Here is a 14036-nt window from a genome sequence, read left to right on the forward strand (position 1 = left end):
TAAAAATATTTTTATCTTTCTGTCCCTTCCGGTTTAACCGGAAATAGATGTCAACTTGTTTATTTTAAATTGAACACCCTTAATATTATGTTTTTGACTACTTTCAGACCGATTTCAGACATTTATTCTCATGTATTATAACCTATATCTATCTGCAATGATTTTAGAGATATTGATGTTTAAGAAATGTATTTTTAGATTTTGGAGTGTCATAGCTCCTAACCAAAATGAGATAAAAAAGTCTTGCATGTTTCTTCCTTTGCTGCTTTTGATGATACCCCGTAAAACCATCGAGTTTGAGACACCCTGTATATTGATAGTCAAAATTAAGCACTTGTAATAACATTTAGGAATTCATCGACATCACCAAAATCAACATTAAAACATTCACTTACCTACTACACAGCTTGCTTCAACGGTAAATTAAAAGCCCCTGGGCAGTCTTCCGCTTTACACGTTCATGGTTAGCAAGCAACAAGATGCAACATGATTGGGGTTAGTGCAAAAGAGGTTAAAGGAAATTTTTTTTAAATGCATGCAGCGATGAATGAAGAAGTTAATAGTGCATTAGCTAAGTAGATGTCACACTTAATGATGATTTTTTTAAAATGTTATAAATAATGTGAAAGGGATGCGGTAACGAAAAAGGTGTCCAGAAAGCGAAATAAAACCACAAATTTGTATTTGAGCCGTATATTTTGTGTTTTACCAATTATTTCGCAATTGTAAGGTAACAAATTCGACACATACTTTACAATTATGGTTGTCTTTGGAAATTGCTTGGTTGGAAATCACTAGGTATGTGACATTTACCTAGGATAATGCATTGGCAATAAATAAAATAAATAAATAAATAAATAAACTACTACTAACAGATTTGAAGAAACAAGTTTCAAGACCATTCTACTGTTTAAGGAAACCTTAGAAATGTTTAGCCTAAAAAGGCAAGTCAATATGACCGTACAGTTACAACAAAACCAGTGAAACGACTAAACATTTTGGTTTTTAGAGAACAAAATTTGTACAAATTATTCAACAAAACAAAGCTGGAGGAAAACAAAAAACCAGAAAATGGAGCTGAGAAACATCCAGACGGTCAAACTAAAAATGCAGTGGAAAAACCAATCACCTTTTATATCTTATCGGACCTTTTTCGAGTCGGTTTTATTTTTAGCTTCACCTTCGGGATGATCCCCACCGTGGTGTTTAACCCTGCGCGTTTTGCCCCCATGATGCTTCCCCTTTTTATGCGTCTTTCCCTTAGACTCACGTGCTTTCCGGGCATCAATGATATCAACGAGAGCGGAATCTTCATCGTCGCCATCGTCATCGTCTTCGTCGTCATCGTCAGTTACGTCATCGTCATCGTCGTCATCATCATCATCATCATCATCACCGATTACACTTCCTATACCGTCATCCTCCTCGTCATCGTCATCATCATCATCATCGTCGTCATCGTCATCATCATCCTCATCTTCTTCCGAGATGCTATTAACGGAAACCGGTTTTACCACAATGGGTTCCTGAACCGAGTTTTGAGCAATTTCTTCTTGCACGGGGTCTTTTTCGATCAGGGAAATGGAGTTTGCATCGTCTTCTAATGCTACTTCAGTACCTAATTTAATATTCCACCCTACTGACGACTGAATGTGTCATTTCGGATAAATACTCTTACCAGTTTCAGTTTCTCCTTCGGCTTCTTCGATGGCGTTCAACTGCTCGTCGGGAGTGGCTTCTTGGATGGTGTTTTCGGCGGCAGAGGCGGCGGCGGCAACGGCAGCTTGTTGCGGTTTGACCAATTGGGCGGTGTTGGTGACGGCTTGTGCCAGTGGTGCCGGTTCGTCTTCGTCGTCATCGTCGTCGTCGTCGTCGTCATCGTCATCGTCGTCATCGTCACCTAAGCAACAAGTTTTTGTTTTGGCTCATTTCTGAATAAGTTGTAGTTAGTTAGTCACACAAAATTATATTAGAATATACAAAGCGTTCCGGTACGGTATATGTCGGTGCAGTCGGCCCTAGATCATAAAACATACCGAGAAAATCGCGTGATGGAAAAAATACCTAGAAAAAATCACATAAAAAACAAAGGATGATTTTGTAATGCAAGTAACGTGATTGACATAACTGAAAGTGTAATTAAGGGCAGTGTGATCGACATAATCTCTGGAATTGTACAAAAACAAATTGAAGAACGGTTGGGTGTAGTTAGCAAAACGGACAGTCAGGTGATCAACATAATTTGAGAATGCAGTGGAAAAATATTAAGAAACAGTCACGCGACCTCGAAACAAGACAAAAGGAAAGGATCACCCGATTAACGACAATCTGAAAAAAACTCACGTAGTTGACAGAATTACAAAGCGTAGAAACTGCAAATGCTTGTAAACAATCAATTATAAAGAAAGTTTAACCAACAGAACTTTAAGCTGCAAAGAAGGAAGATTGTCAAAATTATAAAGCGTAAAAGATGTACAAAGTGGTGTATGAGTTATTCTGGAAGAAAAAAGAGTGAAGTAGAAAGGAATAAGGATAACCAGACAAGACGTGTTTCTGCTTATTAGCATCATCATAGAGTTTCATCTGTATGAAAGGAGGTTTATAAACAAAAGCAGAGACACGTGTTGCCGATTTGTCATCCTTATTTTTGTTTGTTTCACTGTTTTCTTGTGAAATATTTTTGTTCTCAAAATTTTTTTTTGCACTAGTTTCTGGTTAGCAATCACGTACGAAAACGTCACGTCATGGTGGTCACTTCCGGTTACACAAATAAGTAAATTTCTCTGCTACATACGCGTAAGATAGTTTTGAGTTTTTAAAATTCATTTTTGGCTACACCGTATCATGTTTTTTGACGTTTCACTGCACGCACCTTTAGAATCAACCTTGTAATGTCAAATTTCACACAAAGCAGCAAAAGAGAAACAGATATATAGGTATATGACATTATACTTGAAACATGTTTAGAATTTGTAGTAGAATGCAAACAATATACAGGATGTACCTTCCGTTATAACCAAAAAATGTCAATTTTGAAAATATTTTAGTTAAACTACTCTCTTTGACTTTGGTATTCTACCAAATTTTCAGAATTATGGTTCTTTATTATACAGGTGTGGTAAAACTAAAATTGGCCATAAGAAAATCATGTAACTGACTGAGAGAAACATAGATAATTACATACGTTAGACATAGACAGAAAACCTAATAAAATATTTAGTAGGCGAAGCTTATCTGAATTGATAATCTGAAATGATTAGAAATGTTCTAGTGACAGAGCTAATTTTGCAAGTAGTCTAGTCGACGAAATCAGGGAGATGTTTGACAACATCGCAAAATTTCTGCCTACTTGGACTTTTTCTAGGGTTTTTATCTTTGTCTGGCTCATGCAATTATCAATGTTTCTTTGTCAGTTACACGGTTTTCCTATGCCCAGTTTTAGTTTGAGTTATTACTAAAAGTTCTACAAAGAAAATTTCACGTAAAGAATAACGACGTAGGGTGATTTAGAAAATGCTGTCAAAATTCTGATTGAATTTATAAAATCGTCTAACAATATGTTTAACATTAATAACATCTTTGTTGATATTTACCGTTATGTAAATAAATACATAGAATAAGTCCTTGAAGAAGTTTATCTTGCAGCCTTCTCTAATTTTGAGTGAATTTAAAATTATGAATACCATGTAACATCTAAAAATCATAGAAACTGTTAGTTCTATTATTGAAATTATTCCGGAAACTTTCGTTTGCCTTGAAATTACAGTTTTTTCCTCCTCTTTGCTTGTTTGGTTTAAGAGAACTTTCCTTCCACGTGGTGAAGATGATCTTTGACCAAACTTAACTTAAGGTATTTTATACCAAAAATTTAAATGATTCAGTGTCCTGTATACAAATTATAACTTTTTCGAAACAATTATATTTAAAAACCTTTAGGGATAGAGTAGATTTATTTTTTACAAATATAAAATTATAAATTAACACTTTTAAGCAAAAACAAGATTATTAAAAGTGGTTGCGTGTTTTTTCACCACTTTTACGATTTCATCTCCACTGTGACTAACATGGACTACCACTTCACTCACAAAATTATTAATTTATTAAAACTATAAGAGATACCGCTTCGTCTAGAAGAAGTTCGCTACTGTCACACTTTAGTAGTTTTAAAACAATTGTATTAATTTCAAAACTGTTTTTTTTTAACATATTTATACAAAATACTTGTCTATGAGCCTCTCTACATACAAGTTTGGACCAAACTTTTGTCCTTATCTTGTATATTTCTTAACGCGTTTCTGGAACTGGAAGGGCTTTTATTCTAGTTTCAATAAATTCTTTTAATGCCTTTTGTACCAAAACTTAAAATTTTCAAATAGAATTGTGTATATTCACTATCATCTTCTTAATCACAAAATGTCGGAAAAATACGGGTCTTCTTGGTCTCGGTTATGAATAATTTCTCCTTTCCTATCTAATAACCTTCATATATCAACTAACACCTTTATATCAGTTCAAAACTAGATTACGATAAGCCCAGTGAACCAATCTACATTTATAGCTCAGTGGAAGAACTTTACTCGGTTGGTTCTTTGAATTTAAAACTTTAAAAAGTGATAAAACCAAAAAATTGCATAAAAATTACAATTCCAGTTTAATTAATTTATTCTTGTTGTACCAATACTTAAAAATATTTACACTTAACAGTTATAAATACACATCATAAATAACTTATCAATACACTTTTATCTTCACATTTCCCACTGTGCTCTATGAGGTTGTGCAAGGTATATTTTAATACAATCACCTACCTCCTCCTAAAATATCATCGAAAATTCCTCCAAAATAGTCTCCGTCATCATCGTCGTCGTCATCGTCATCATCGGCTGCAGTGTCGTCATCATCATCGTCACCAAGAACGTCATCGTCGTCATCGTCGTCATCGTCATCGTCGGATGATTGACGGCCAGTTACGTCGCTTTTGTGATGTTTCTTATGATGGTGATGAGCTCGGCCTTAAACGACAATCCACCCTTTACTACCCTATTCATTAATTGCTTTTTAATTCACTCACCAGTTTTAACTTTTTTCACTGGAGCAGTGGTAGTTTCACCCACTTCCTCTAGTTCGGTAGTAGCTGGTGCTTCTTCAGTTTCAGCTTCCTCTTTCTTGTCCTCAATGTTGGTAGAATCAGCCTGAACATTGGTGGTCTCACCTTTGAACACTCCTTGCGTTTCTTCTTGGATTTCGCCTTTTAGTTGAACTTCAGCCTTGTCGTCTTCAGCCTTGAGGATGATCGGATTGGCATTGCATGCTAGTGCCAAGTAGAGGAAGACTGCGCCTAGGAGGTACAGCCTCATTTTGACAGTCTGAAACAAAAAAAAAACTACTGAAGAAATACAAAACATAAATGTAGAACGGAAAGTCGTGTAAACTTAATGGTCAAGCGTACCGCGTTTCAGTTACTTAAAAGATTATGGTAATTATAAAGGTTTGTTGTGCTCGGGTACTGTTAGTTTGCATCTAGTAAATCAGGGGCATACGGTACTTGCCGCTTCGTAAATACGTCAACCTGGTCGATTATAACCTCGTCATAAATTACCTGGATAACTGGACTGGTAAATAAGTTGCGTTTATGATCACTGATTGAAAAAAGTGATGTTGAATTAGTTGGTGCTGCGCCTATTTATAAGAATTCACAGTAGTCAAAATACATATTATTTTTAATTGCCTAGAAGCTAATTAGAATGTTGTCAAGGAAGTTGCCGGAAATTTAGTTCTTGCAGGAAGGAATTGAAGAAAAAAATTAAATAATTACTTGACCCTGATTTAGTATTTAAATGCAGTTAATTACGTATTAAATGTGATAAAATTTCATACTAATTAAACTCTGTAAAAAGGGCTTTTGAAAGTGAGACAAATTGTCGAAAATTAAGTGAAAGCAAATTGCGTAATAAAGATAGTAAACCACTTTTCCGTTTATATGGTTCACAAAAAACAATGTCATTATAAATTTTACGAATTCTCTTGGTTACCTAATAATTTTTAAGTAATTGAACTGAGTTTAGTATATCTGCATAAGACATAATCATAAGTAGATAGTTTTGGTAAATAGAAAATATTATGTAAGGCGAATACTATAAACTTTTGGAGCCACTAGTTCAAAGAAAAAAAATTGCCGTAAACAAAATTTCATTGAAATAGTATCTCTACCTGTTCAAAATATTTCAAAATTTTTTAAATTAGTATTTGATACCCTGTATCTTGCAGAAAGTAAAAAAATGTTTTTAAATTTTAGTTTAGAGCCATAATTTCCACAGTGACACATTAACTTATGTATAAAGAAAATTAAACAAAAATGTGACAGTGCAGTGTGAATGTTTTATTGTTACCTCATTCTATTTTTGCTTGATTTTTGTCATAATGATTTATTTAAATAATTGCAGTTTTGACACTGCAATGATAGTTGCCTACAACCAAATACATTGTCAGTCATTGTTGTCATACAATGTTTGGATACAAATAATTAATTCTTATTATTAGGTTGTAGTGGACAAAATACAAATTTAGTTTCATTTCTCAAAACGAAGTATAAAACAAGTCCAGTGTTTTAATCTAAAAAAATATCAATATTAAAAAAAAAAATTAAGATTTTTGAGATGGACTATTTTTTCTGATTACTATCTGTCATATATGATATGGTTCAAATTGGCAGTTTATGGAAAAAAACGAAAATTATGTTTTAATAAAGAGTCTCTTGAAAATAACAGCTCAACAATACTCTACTAAGTCACTGGACACTTCTTCACGTGACAACATTGCCATTTTCAAACCGATAAGCATCTGACAACTGTTAACTGACGTCACCGAATCCGTTTCCTTCTTATTTAAAAATATTTTTTTACTGACTACGGTGATATATCATCTGTTATGGTTCAGATTGTGAATAAAAAAACAATTTGTGACACATGATCTGACAGTTTGTCACCATGTTGCCACATTTTTTTGCAAATGGTAGTAATACCACTTAGACTAGCGTCATATCGCCTGATTGTTAAGATGTTTGTTATTTTCAAAACTTGCAAAAAGCTAGTTTTCGTTATTTTTACGAAATTGCAAGACTAAACCATAACGTATGGTACCTCATCGTAATCAGAAAAAAAAGTTTTATTCAAATATGAAAAAATTCACCGTCTAAAATTAGAGAAAATTTTTATTCTTTTCAAAATTGTATAACACCAAAGTATAGTCGGTGCATATGTTTGACATTTTAAAGGCCGCAAACTTGACGTTACGCTGACGTAATGAAACACAACGATATATTGATCAATTGTCAAATTACGTCAACTGCCAATGTCACGTGGCACTCGCACGCATAATTGCGAAAATCGCATTGCTCTACCTTTGCTACTTTTGCAGATACCTCGTAAAACCATCAAATTTGAGACACCCTGTTTTGATTGCCTATAATAAAATCGTTTATTAAAGTAAAACAATTCAAAATTCACGATGTATTGGTCCATTAAAAATGTCTGTTAATACACAGTCGCTGAAAAAAGAATATACGAAAAAGTTAAGTTAAATTGTACTTTTAACACTCTGTATCTTGGACTAAGGTAAGTTGGGCTAGATCGTCATATTTAAGCTTAAAGAACATTGTTGTAGCATTTTTTGTTTATTGGATATTATTAATATAAGTGCCTGACAGGTTTTGCCATACTATGGCTCATCTGGGTAGCTATAGTGCTTGATATGATAACCACCAAAGAAAACTTTGGTTCCAATATATCCACTGAATCACAATCAATCAAGACAGTGGCTGTCAAGATCTGGTGACATTGGTACTTTATGACTATGTTTATATCAAGCAAACAACCATTTGTTCAGTCCGAGTAAGGTAAATTAGCACAAAATATTGACTTGACTAGTCCATCCTTAAAAAAAACAAGAATAACAGGATTGAAATGCTTTTATCCGACTGAAGTGAAATTGTGATTACCATATGATGGATGTTCGATGTAAAGAGGATTGACTTGACTTTGACATTATTTTGCTTTTTGACATTTTTCAAACTTAAACTTTTGCTGGTCAAGGTTAAGCCACTTTGATGAGCCATAAAATGGCGAAACTTGTAGATTGATTTCCAACAAACAAAACCAACCACGCAACAAAATGGCAATTATAGTTACAATCGTTAAAAAATGTCTAACGGATTTAAATCCGCACTTCTCACTGGCCTCGGCAAAGTTGTGCATTTCTATGACCTTTTATAGTCGACTTTAATCTTATTATCATGTTAGTTAAATAGGATTTTAATTATTTCCTACAAATGGTACAATTTTTTGTAAAATTAAATTTATTTGTTCAACATGTTAATGAAGTCTTGAAAACATATTCATTTTATTTTAATAATCGAGTAATAAGATGCAACAAAACATAACTTCTTCTATAAAAATGAAATGAAAAAACTTTGAAGAAGAAGATATAATGGTATAATTTAGCATCTACATAACCTTTACGTATTGAGTTGCGTTTAGTTTTCCTAATAATCGTATAATGTCCCTAATGAACGTTATCAAATTTGAAGCACGAGAAGACAGCAGAGTAATTTAAGATAGATTAACTTTGAAAGTATGTGAATTATTTTGTAGAATCTGGTTGATTAAACTGTTTTAAAAGAAATATTGTTTTTAAATTGAATGGTTTTTACCAATTCTAACACAAGGATAGGTCATACTCATAAAGTTCAAAATGTTGCAGGTAATTGTCTTAACTGTTTTGTTGTATTGTTCAAAACTTGATTTCTAATTACACACTTACCCCTTATTAGCACAAAACTAACTAAAAAAATAAAGCTTTTATTTAAATTTGTATTCACTTTCTTAATTAATTTCAATCAAAACTCGAAGACGATTCCAGCTAGCACAAACGACCAACCGACCGCTACTGCAAAATCAACTCCACTCAAAACCAAAAAAAAACTCATCGAATCTTGGCTAATGGAAGTAGGCCGGAAGTGACACTTACCGCTTCTGTAGGTCACTAGCCCCCACTTAAAATCGAAGAAATCGAAGATCGCACTACAAAACGAAGATCGCGCACGGTTACCAAGGACTATAGCTCGATTTGAATAACTCGTCCTTCGTTCGTATCGGTCGCGGACTGACAAATACGGCGTCCTCGAAGAAGGATGGGTTAAATACCCGGTCTGACGTCACTATAGGTACCACTTCCTGACCTGCTAAGTTGGCTGAGGCCGATGCGATTTTGTTTCTTCCTCCAGCTGTGGGGGGCTTTCTTCACCAAATCTTCTCGGAAGGAATCTCAACCATCAAACTTATTTTTTAATTTTCATGAAGATTTAGATTTGTGATAACTGGTTTCTTCAATATTAGCTTAACATTTTGGGTCAGAGAAACCACATTCGGCTACGTTTCCCCATCAACAGACTCTTGTATTAATTAGTGGTTTCTCTGCATGTTAAAATGTTTTTGAATTATTATAAGACAATACACATTCCAATCTTCAGTCACGCAAACACCAAGTATATGAAAACTGTATCGGAATAAATGGTAAGTGGGTGTGAATTTAAATTGACGAATTAAAACCGTCGATTTCTCTTCTTTGGCCAATGGAATGCGCGACCACTGTTGAATATCAATTTGAACTAAATTCTTCCGGTTGAGGATGAACGATTGAATACGTTGATGGTATAGACGGGTTTCGAGGCGAATCGGACGTAAACGGTATGGTAAACCGAATACAAAATTGAAAAGTATACATCGTTGGTAACCTACTGAAGGTGCCGTTGACCCAGAAAAGTTGAGCTTATTATTTGACAGACGGACCGGGGAATTTACCATTATCAAGGACGGTCGCTTTCCTTGGCCGTCGAAAAGAAAGTACGACCGCGACGAAATGACTAATTTCGATTCAAGATACGGAATTTTCTTCGTTTTTCTGTATAAATAGATAGCAAGTGTTAAGGATTTTAGAATTTTTAGAGGTAAAAATTTTAAAAATAATGCCTAAATGTTTGAGGGTTTTTACCCAATCTATAATATTGCGTTTTTAGGGGTTTTAACCATTTCATATTGGGCAATGTAGCACACAACAACACATTGTTATAATTCTGAAAACTTATTTATAAGTAGTGATGGGTAATTTACCAGTAAAGTAAATATTTTACTTTATCAGGAAAATTTTACCGGTAAATTACCTGTAAATTACTGGTAAATTCCCAATACTGTATTTCTGGAAGTTCAAATTTTGACACCGCTTTTTTCCGTGACTTTACCAAATTTTGTTATGTTTTTTCAGGTTATTGGATAGGAAATTTAATGAGGATTCCAAAAATGTGGTAAACATAGTCATTTTCCCACTCTAAGTGTGTTTTACAGGCGGTTTGGTCCCTAACTGTCCATTCAAACCGTCTTACGGACAGTTTATGACTACCTGATTTTATTGGTTATTGAATAGGAAATTTAATGAGGATTCCAAAAACATGCTTAAAAACATGATTCGGTTACTCTAAGTAGGTTTTACAGGCGATTTTGTCTCTGACTGTCCTTAACAGTATTCAAATTTCAGATTACAATATTCCTGATTTATAAATTTGTTGCACCAAACAGTTTTTCCTAAATAACTCGAAAGCGGTAAAAATTGCAAGTGGCCAAAACTGTTTCTAATCAACTCCTTAACCCAACCCCGTAAATTTACAGGACCGTTTTTGTTCCAGTATACAGGGTGTGCATGAAAATTATGGTGATTGACTGTTCTTGGTCACCCTGCACGCAATTTTTCAGATAGATTTTTTTGCTCAACACCACTGGAAAGAGGAGCTCAAGACGGTTAATTCGAGTGGTTCAACCTCTCTGAACTCCAAAAAACAACCACGTTACATAGTGTTCAAATTTAAAATCACAACTTCAACTGATTTGAAAATTCGGTGCATTATACTAGTTTTTCCTAATATCTCGAAAACGGTAAAAATTACCGAAAAAATACAAGAGACCAAAAATGTTTCTTATCAACTCTTTAACCCAACACCGTAAATTCAGAGGACCGTTTTTGCTTCCAGTATACAGGGTGTGCATGAAAATTATGGTGATTGACTGTTCTTGGTCACCCTGCACGCAATTTTTCAGATAGATTTTTTGCTCAAGACCACTGGAAAGAGGAGCTCAAGACGGTTAATTCGAGTGGTTCAACCTCTCTGAAATCCAAAAAATAACCAAGTTACAGGGTGTTCAAATTTCAGATTTCAGAAAACTTCAACTGATTTAAACATTTGCTGAATTAAACCAGTTTTTGCTAAATAACTCAAACACGGTGAGAGTTTCAAAAAAATTAATAGAGAGTAAAAATGTTCGTAAAGAACTGCTAAACTAATCCCTGGAAGTTTTACAGTCATTCAGATTTATTACTTTTCAAATGAATGACAGCAATGACAGAAAAATAATATCTTTCAAGTAAATTTCAATTATACCCATAAATTTAATGGTCAGATTGGAAGTGGTAAATTTTCCTGTCACTCTGAATTTTACTTTTCCAATTTTACTTTACCTTACCGGTAAATAACCGGTCACGGTAAATTTACGCCCATCACTATTTATAAGCAATAAATTAAAATAAGTTGATGTTAGATAAACTTTATTGTCGGCTGATAATTATAACTTAACTTTCGCTAGATATTTACATTTTGCAGCAACTTTATATGGTGGATCTTGTTTAAATTATTAGTCTCCTCCTACCTTGCTGCAAAATTTCATCAGTTTTCAGCCGGTTTGACCAGTTTTTCCTTTGCTAAACGTAAATAATGGATGCACTCTGGTAGGACCTTTTGCACTCAAAAAGCTGTCTTCTTCATCTGCAACCGTTCAAAAAAATGTTTTATTATTATTTTTCATTTCTTAACTCACTATTACCCTCAGTTTTGGAATCGTGTTTATCAGTGTTTTTTAAAGGTTCCAAAATTTGGTTTAAATCAGTGGTAAGTTGAGTTATCTGTTTGTTTTGCAGTTTTATTGTAGTTGCATCAATATTTCCAGCAAATCCTGAAAGACCTTTTACAGTAATTTTAATACAAAATAAATCATACGTTTACCCAAATTAGTTGGATTGTTAACTCGTTGATGTGCTTGATTTAAAGTGGCTTCCAATAGTTCAACTGGTTTAGGAGATTGTGGGTGTGTTTCAATCTAATTTTTGTAATAAGGTAAAACACAATTATCTTGATGTAAAATTCAGAAACTGAAACCTACCGAAGGCAGTGCTTTAAATGTTTGTTCTGTAATTTGAGGTACTGGAAGTTTAGGACATTAAATCATACTAAAATTTAATTTAAAAGTAATTTCTCACCAAGTCCTGCCACGTTTCCGGCTTCTCCAAATTTCTGCCCAAACTCCTTGACCAACTTGTCAACATTTTCAAGCAATTCGTTATAGTCTTTCCTCAAAGTCTTCAAACTTTGGTTCAGTAACACTTTCTCATTTTCTATAGAAGTATTTTCACAATTCACTTGGATTACAATTAAGAGCAGAAGTGCTAAGTTTACAATCATGTTTTATAGACTTTTTTCGAATCTATATAAGTTTTTTTAATTATTTAATTGGTCTACTCAAGCATCGAAACACACTACGCGGTAAATAAGTAAGTTTTTGTTGCATTACCGAGTAGGTCTGCCCAGTCAGCAATAATTTCTAAAATATGCCAAGTACATACATACTAATAAAATTTTGTTTATTCAATTTAGGTAAATAAATTGAACCATATATTGTCGTTTTTGGCAACTGTAATATTTAGCAATTATGCATTGTTTTACTTTAACTGTGAGAAGTTATCGACATCACCTGTTATGTATATTATCCGAGGAAGGATAGTTATATTTGGTTTATGGTGGTTCAAATTGATTGTAAGATAATCCAATCGTGAAAAGTACATAAAAAACAAAGTGTCACATAAACTGTAGTCAAGAAGTGCCCCCTAGCAGAAGCACATGTAATAGCCCATACTTTTTTAAAAATAAGTTTGTTAATTTCTTTTCATATTGGATAGTTTTTCAGATACCGTCATTTTTATATGCTAATGTTTTTCTTTTGCTTAGGAATGTGTTTTTGCTAGCTCCGCTAGGGGCACTTCTAAAACCATAAGTTATGTGACACTTTATTTATTATATTTAGTTAGGTGGCGTTTATTTCTTTTCCACCCTTCCTTCAAGTATCCTACAATTCATTTGGATCACCCTGTATATACCACTTTTTTATATAACTTTAACGTGTTATTTCTTTTAAAGACAAGTTTTTTTTAAATTATTAGTCTAACTTTGTTAAACAAATATTACTATACTGTTATACGCACACCATCTCAGGTAATTTGGTAAAATTAATGAAGCAAAAGTGTTTTTTTAATAATCACAAACATAATTATTGTACAATAAAAAGCTACCTAATCTGAAATTAGGAAGAGTTATACAAGCAACTACTCAAATGCTTTAAAACTGAAGGCATTTCAAAAAGCATGAAGTAGAAGACGTACTAAAATTAAACCAATAAAATTTGTTGAATAATAAACAAAATATTGTACTATAATAAATAAATCTACTATAAAGTCCCTAACAACAAATGTTGAAACTTTATAAAATGTGTAAATCCCAAATAACGTAAATCCTAAATTAGGTTATAGGTGTAAAAGAACAGTCTTAAAGATTCAATCTTTCTAAAATACTAGAGTACTTCCAATTCAACGGTGAGTACAAATTTACTATACCGTTAGACTAGATTAGAGCTAAAGTGGATGTTGGAAAAAATTCTTTGTTTCTGCCATTTTTAATACATTCTTAACCACTGGCTACAGCAAAAAAATATTTTAGTATAAAAGTGTCATGCAAATGATTGTTAAGCTAAAAATTTGTATTTTATTTTTTAAAACGAGACCATTAGAGCAAACTAACTGAAATAATAAATAACTCAAATTAAACAACATTTTAGCCAGTACAGAAGTAGAGTTTGAAAAATGCAGTAAGGCTATAAGCAAACTTA

The 14036-nt window shown here is 33.3% G+C and overlaps 2 protein-coding genes across 6 annotated transcripts in view; both read right to left on the reverse strand.

Annotated features, from left to right (window-relative positions):
* Positions 1 to 14036, reverse strand: part of LOC145740329 (uncharacterized) — a 71288-nt gene that overhangs the window by 6752 nt on the left and 50500 nt on the right. The window contains exons 2-6 of one of the 5 annotated variants that reach the window (XM_081995827.1): positions 8818 to 8910; positions 5072 to 5366; positions 4809 to 5012; positions 1679 to 1900; positions 1271 to 1618 (exon numbers count right to left, since the gene is read on the reverse strand). In XM_081995827.1, the coding sequence (XP_081851953.1) occupies positions 1271 to 1618; positions 1679 to 1900; positions 4809 to 5012; positions 5072 to 5357 (1060 nt within the window). In that variant the 5' untranslated portion in view covers positions 5358 to 5366; positions 8818 to 8910. Of the gene's footprint in view, positions 1 to 1270; positions 1619 to 1678; positions 1901 to 4808; positions 5013 to 5071; positions 5367 to 5599; positions 5673 to 8817; positions 8911 to 9024; positions 9197 to 14036 lie in introns of those variants that run through there. The other 4 variants (XM_081995829.1, XM_081995826.1, XM_081995828.1 and 1 more) reach the window with 4 other exon arrangements.
* LOC145728366 (uncharacterized) lies at positions 11633 to 13279 on the reverse strand. Its single transcript, XM_081978508.1, has 5 exons — positions 12358 to 13279; positions 12261 to 12301; positions 12104 to 12197; positions 11925 to 12053; positions 11633 to 11866 (listed from the first exon to the last, which is right to left on the reverse strand). Exons 1-5 carry the CDS (start codon positions 12557 to 12559, stop codon positions 11775 to 11777), a joined length of 558 nt encoding a protein of 185 aa, XP_081834634.1. The 5' UTR covers positions 12560 to 13279; the 3' UTR covers positions 11633 to 11774.

The sequence above is a fragment of the Ips typographus genome, linkage group LG1 (genome assembly GCF_016097725.1).
Source record: "Ips typographus isolate SLU linkage group LG1, UJ_Ityp_2.0, whole genome shotgun sequence".
Classification (NCBI taxonomy): domain Eukaryota; kingdom Metazoa; phylum Arthropoda; class Insecta; order Coleoptera; family Curculionidae; genus Ips; species Ips typographus.

Bases quoted from the DNA above. Each gene is read 5' to 3' on its own strand.
- LOC145728366 (XM_081978508.1), bottom strand. From the start codon at position 12,559: ATGATTGTAAACTTAGCACTTCTGCTCTTAATTGTAATCCAAGTGAAT. The intron at 12,302-12,357 runs GTGAGAAATTAC...CTAAACTTCCAG, and splicing joins CGGAAACGTGGCAGGACTTG to TACCTCAAATTACAGAACAA. The intron at 12,198-12,260 runs GTAGGTTTCAGT...TACAAAAATTAG, and splicing joins CATTTAAAGCACTGCCTTCG to ATTGAAACACACCCACAATC.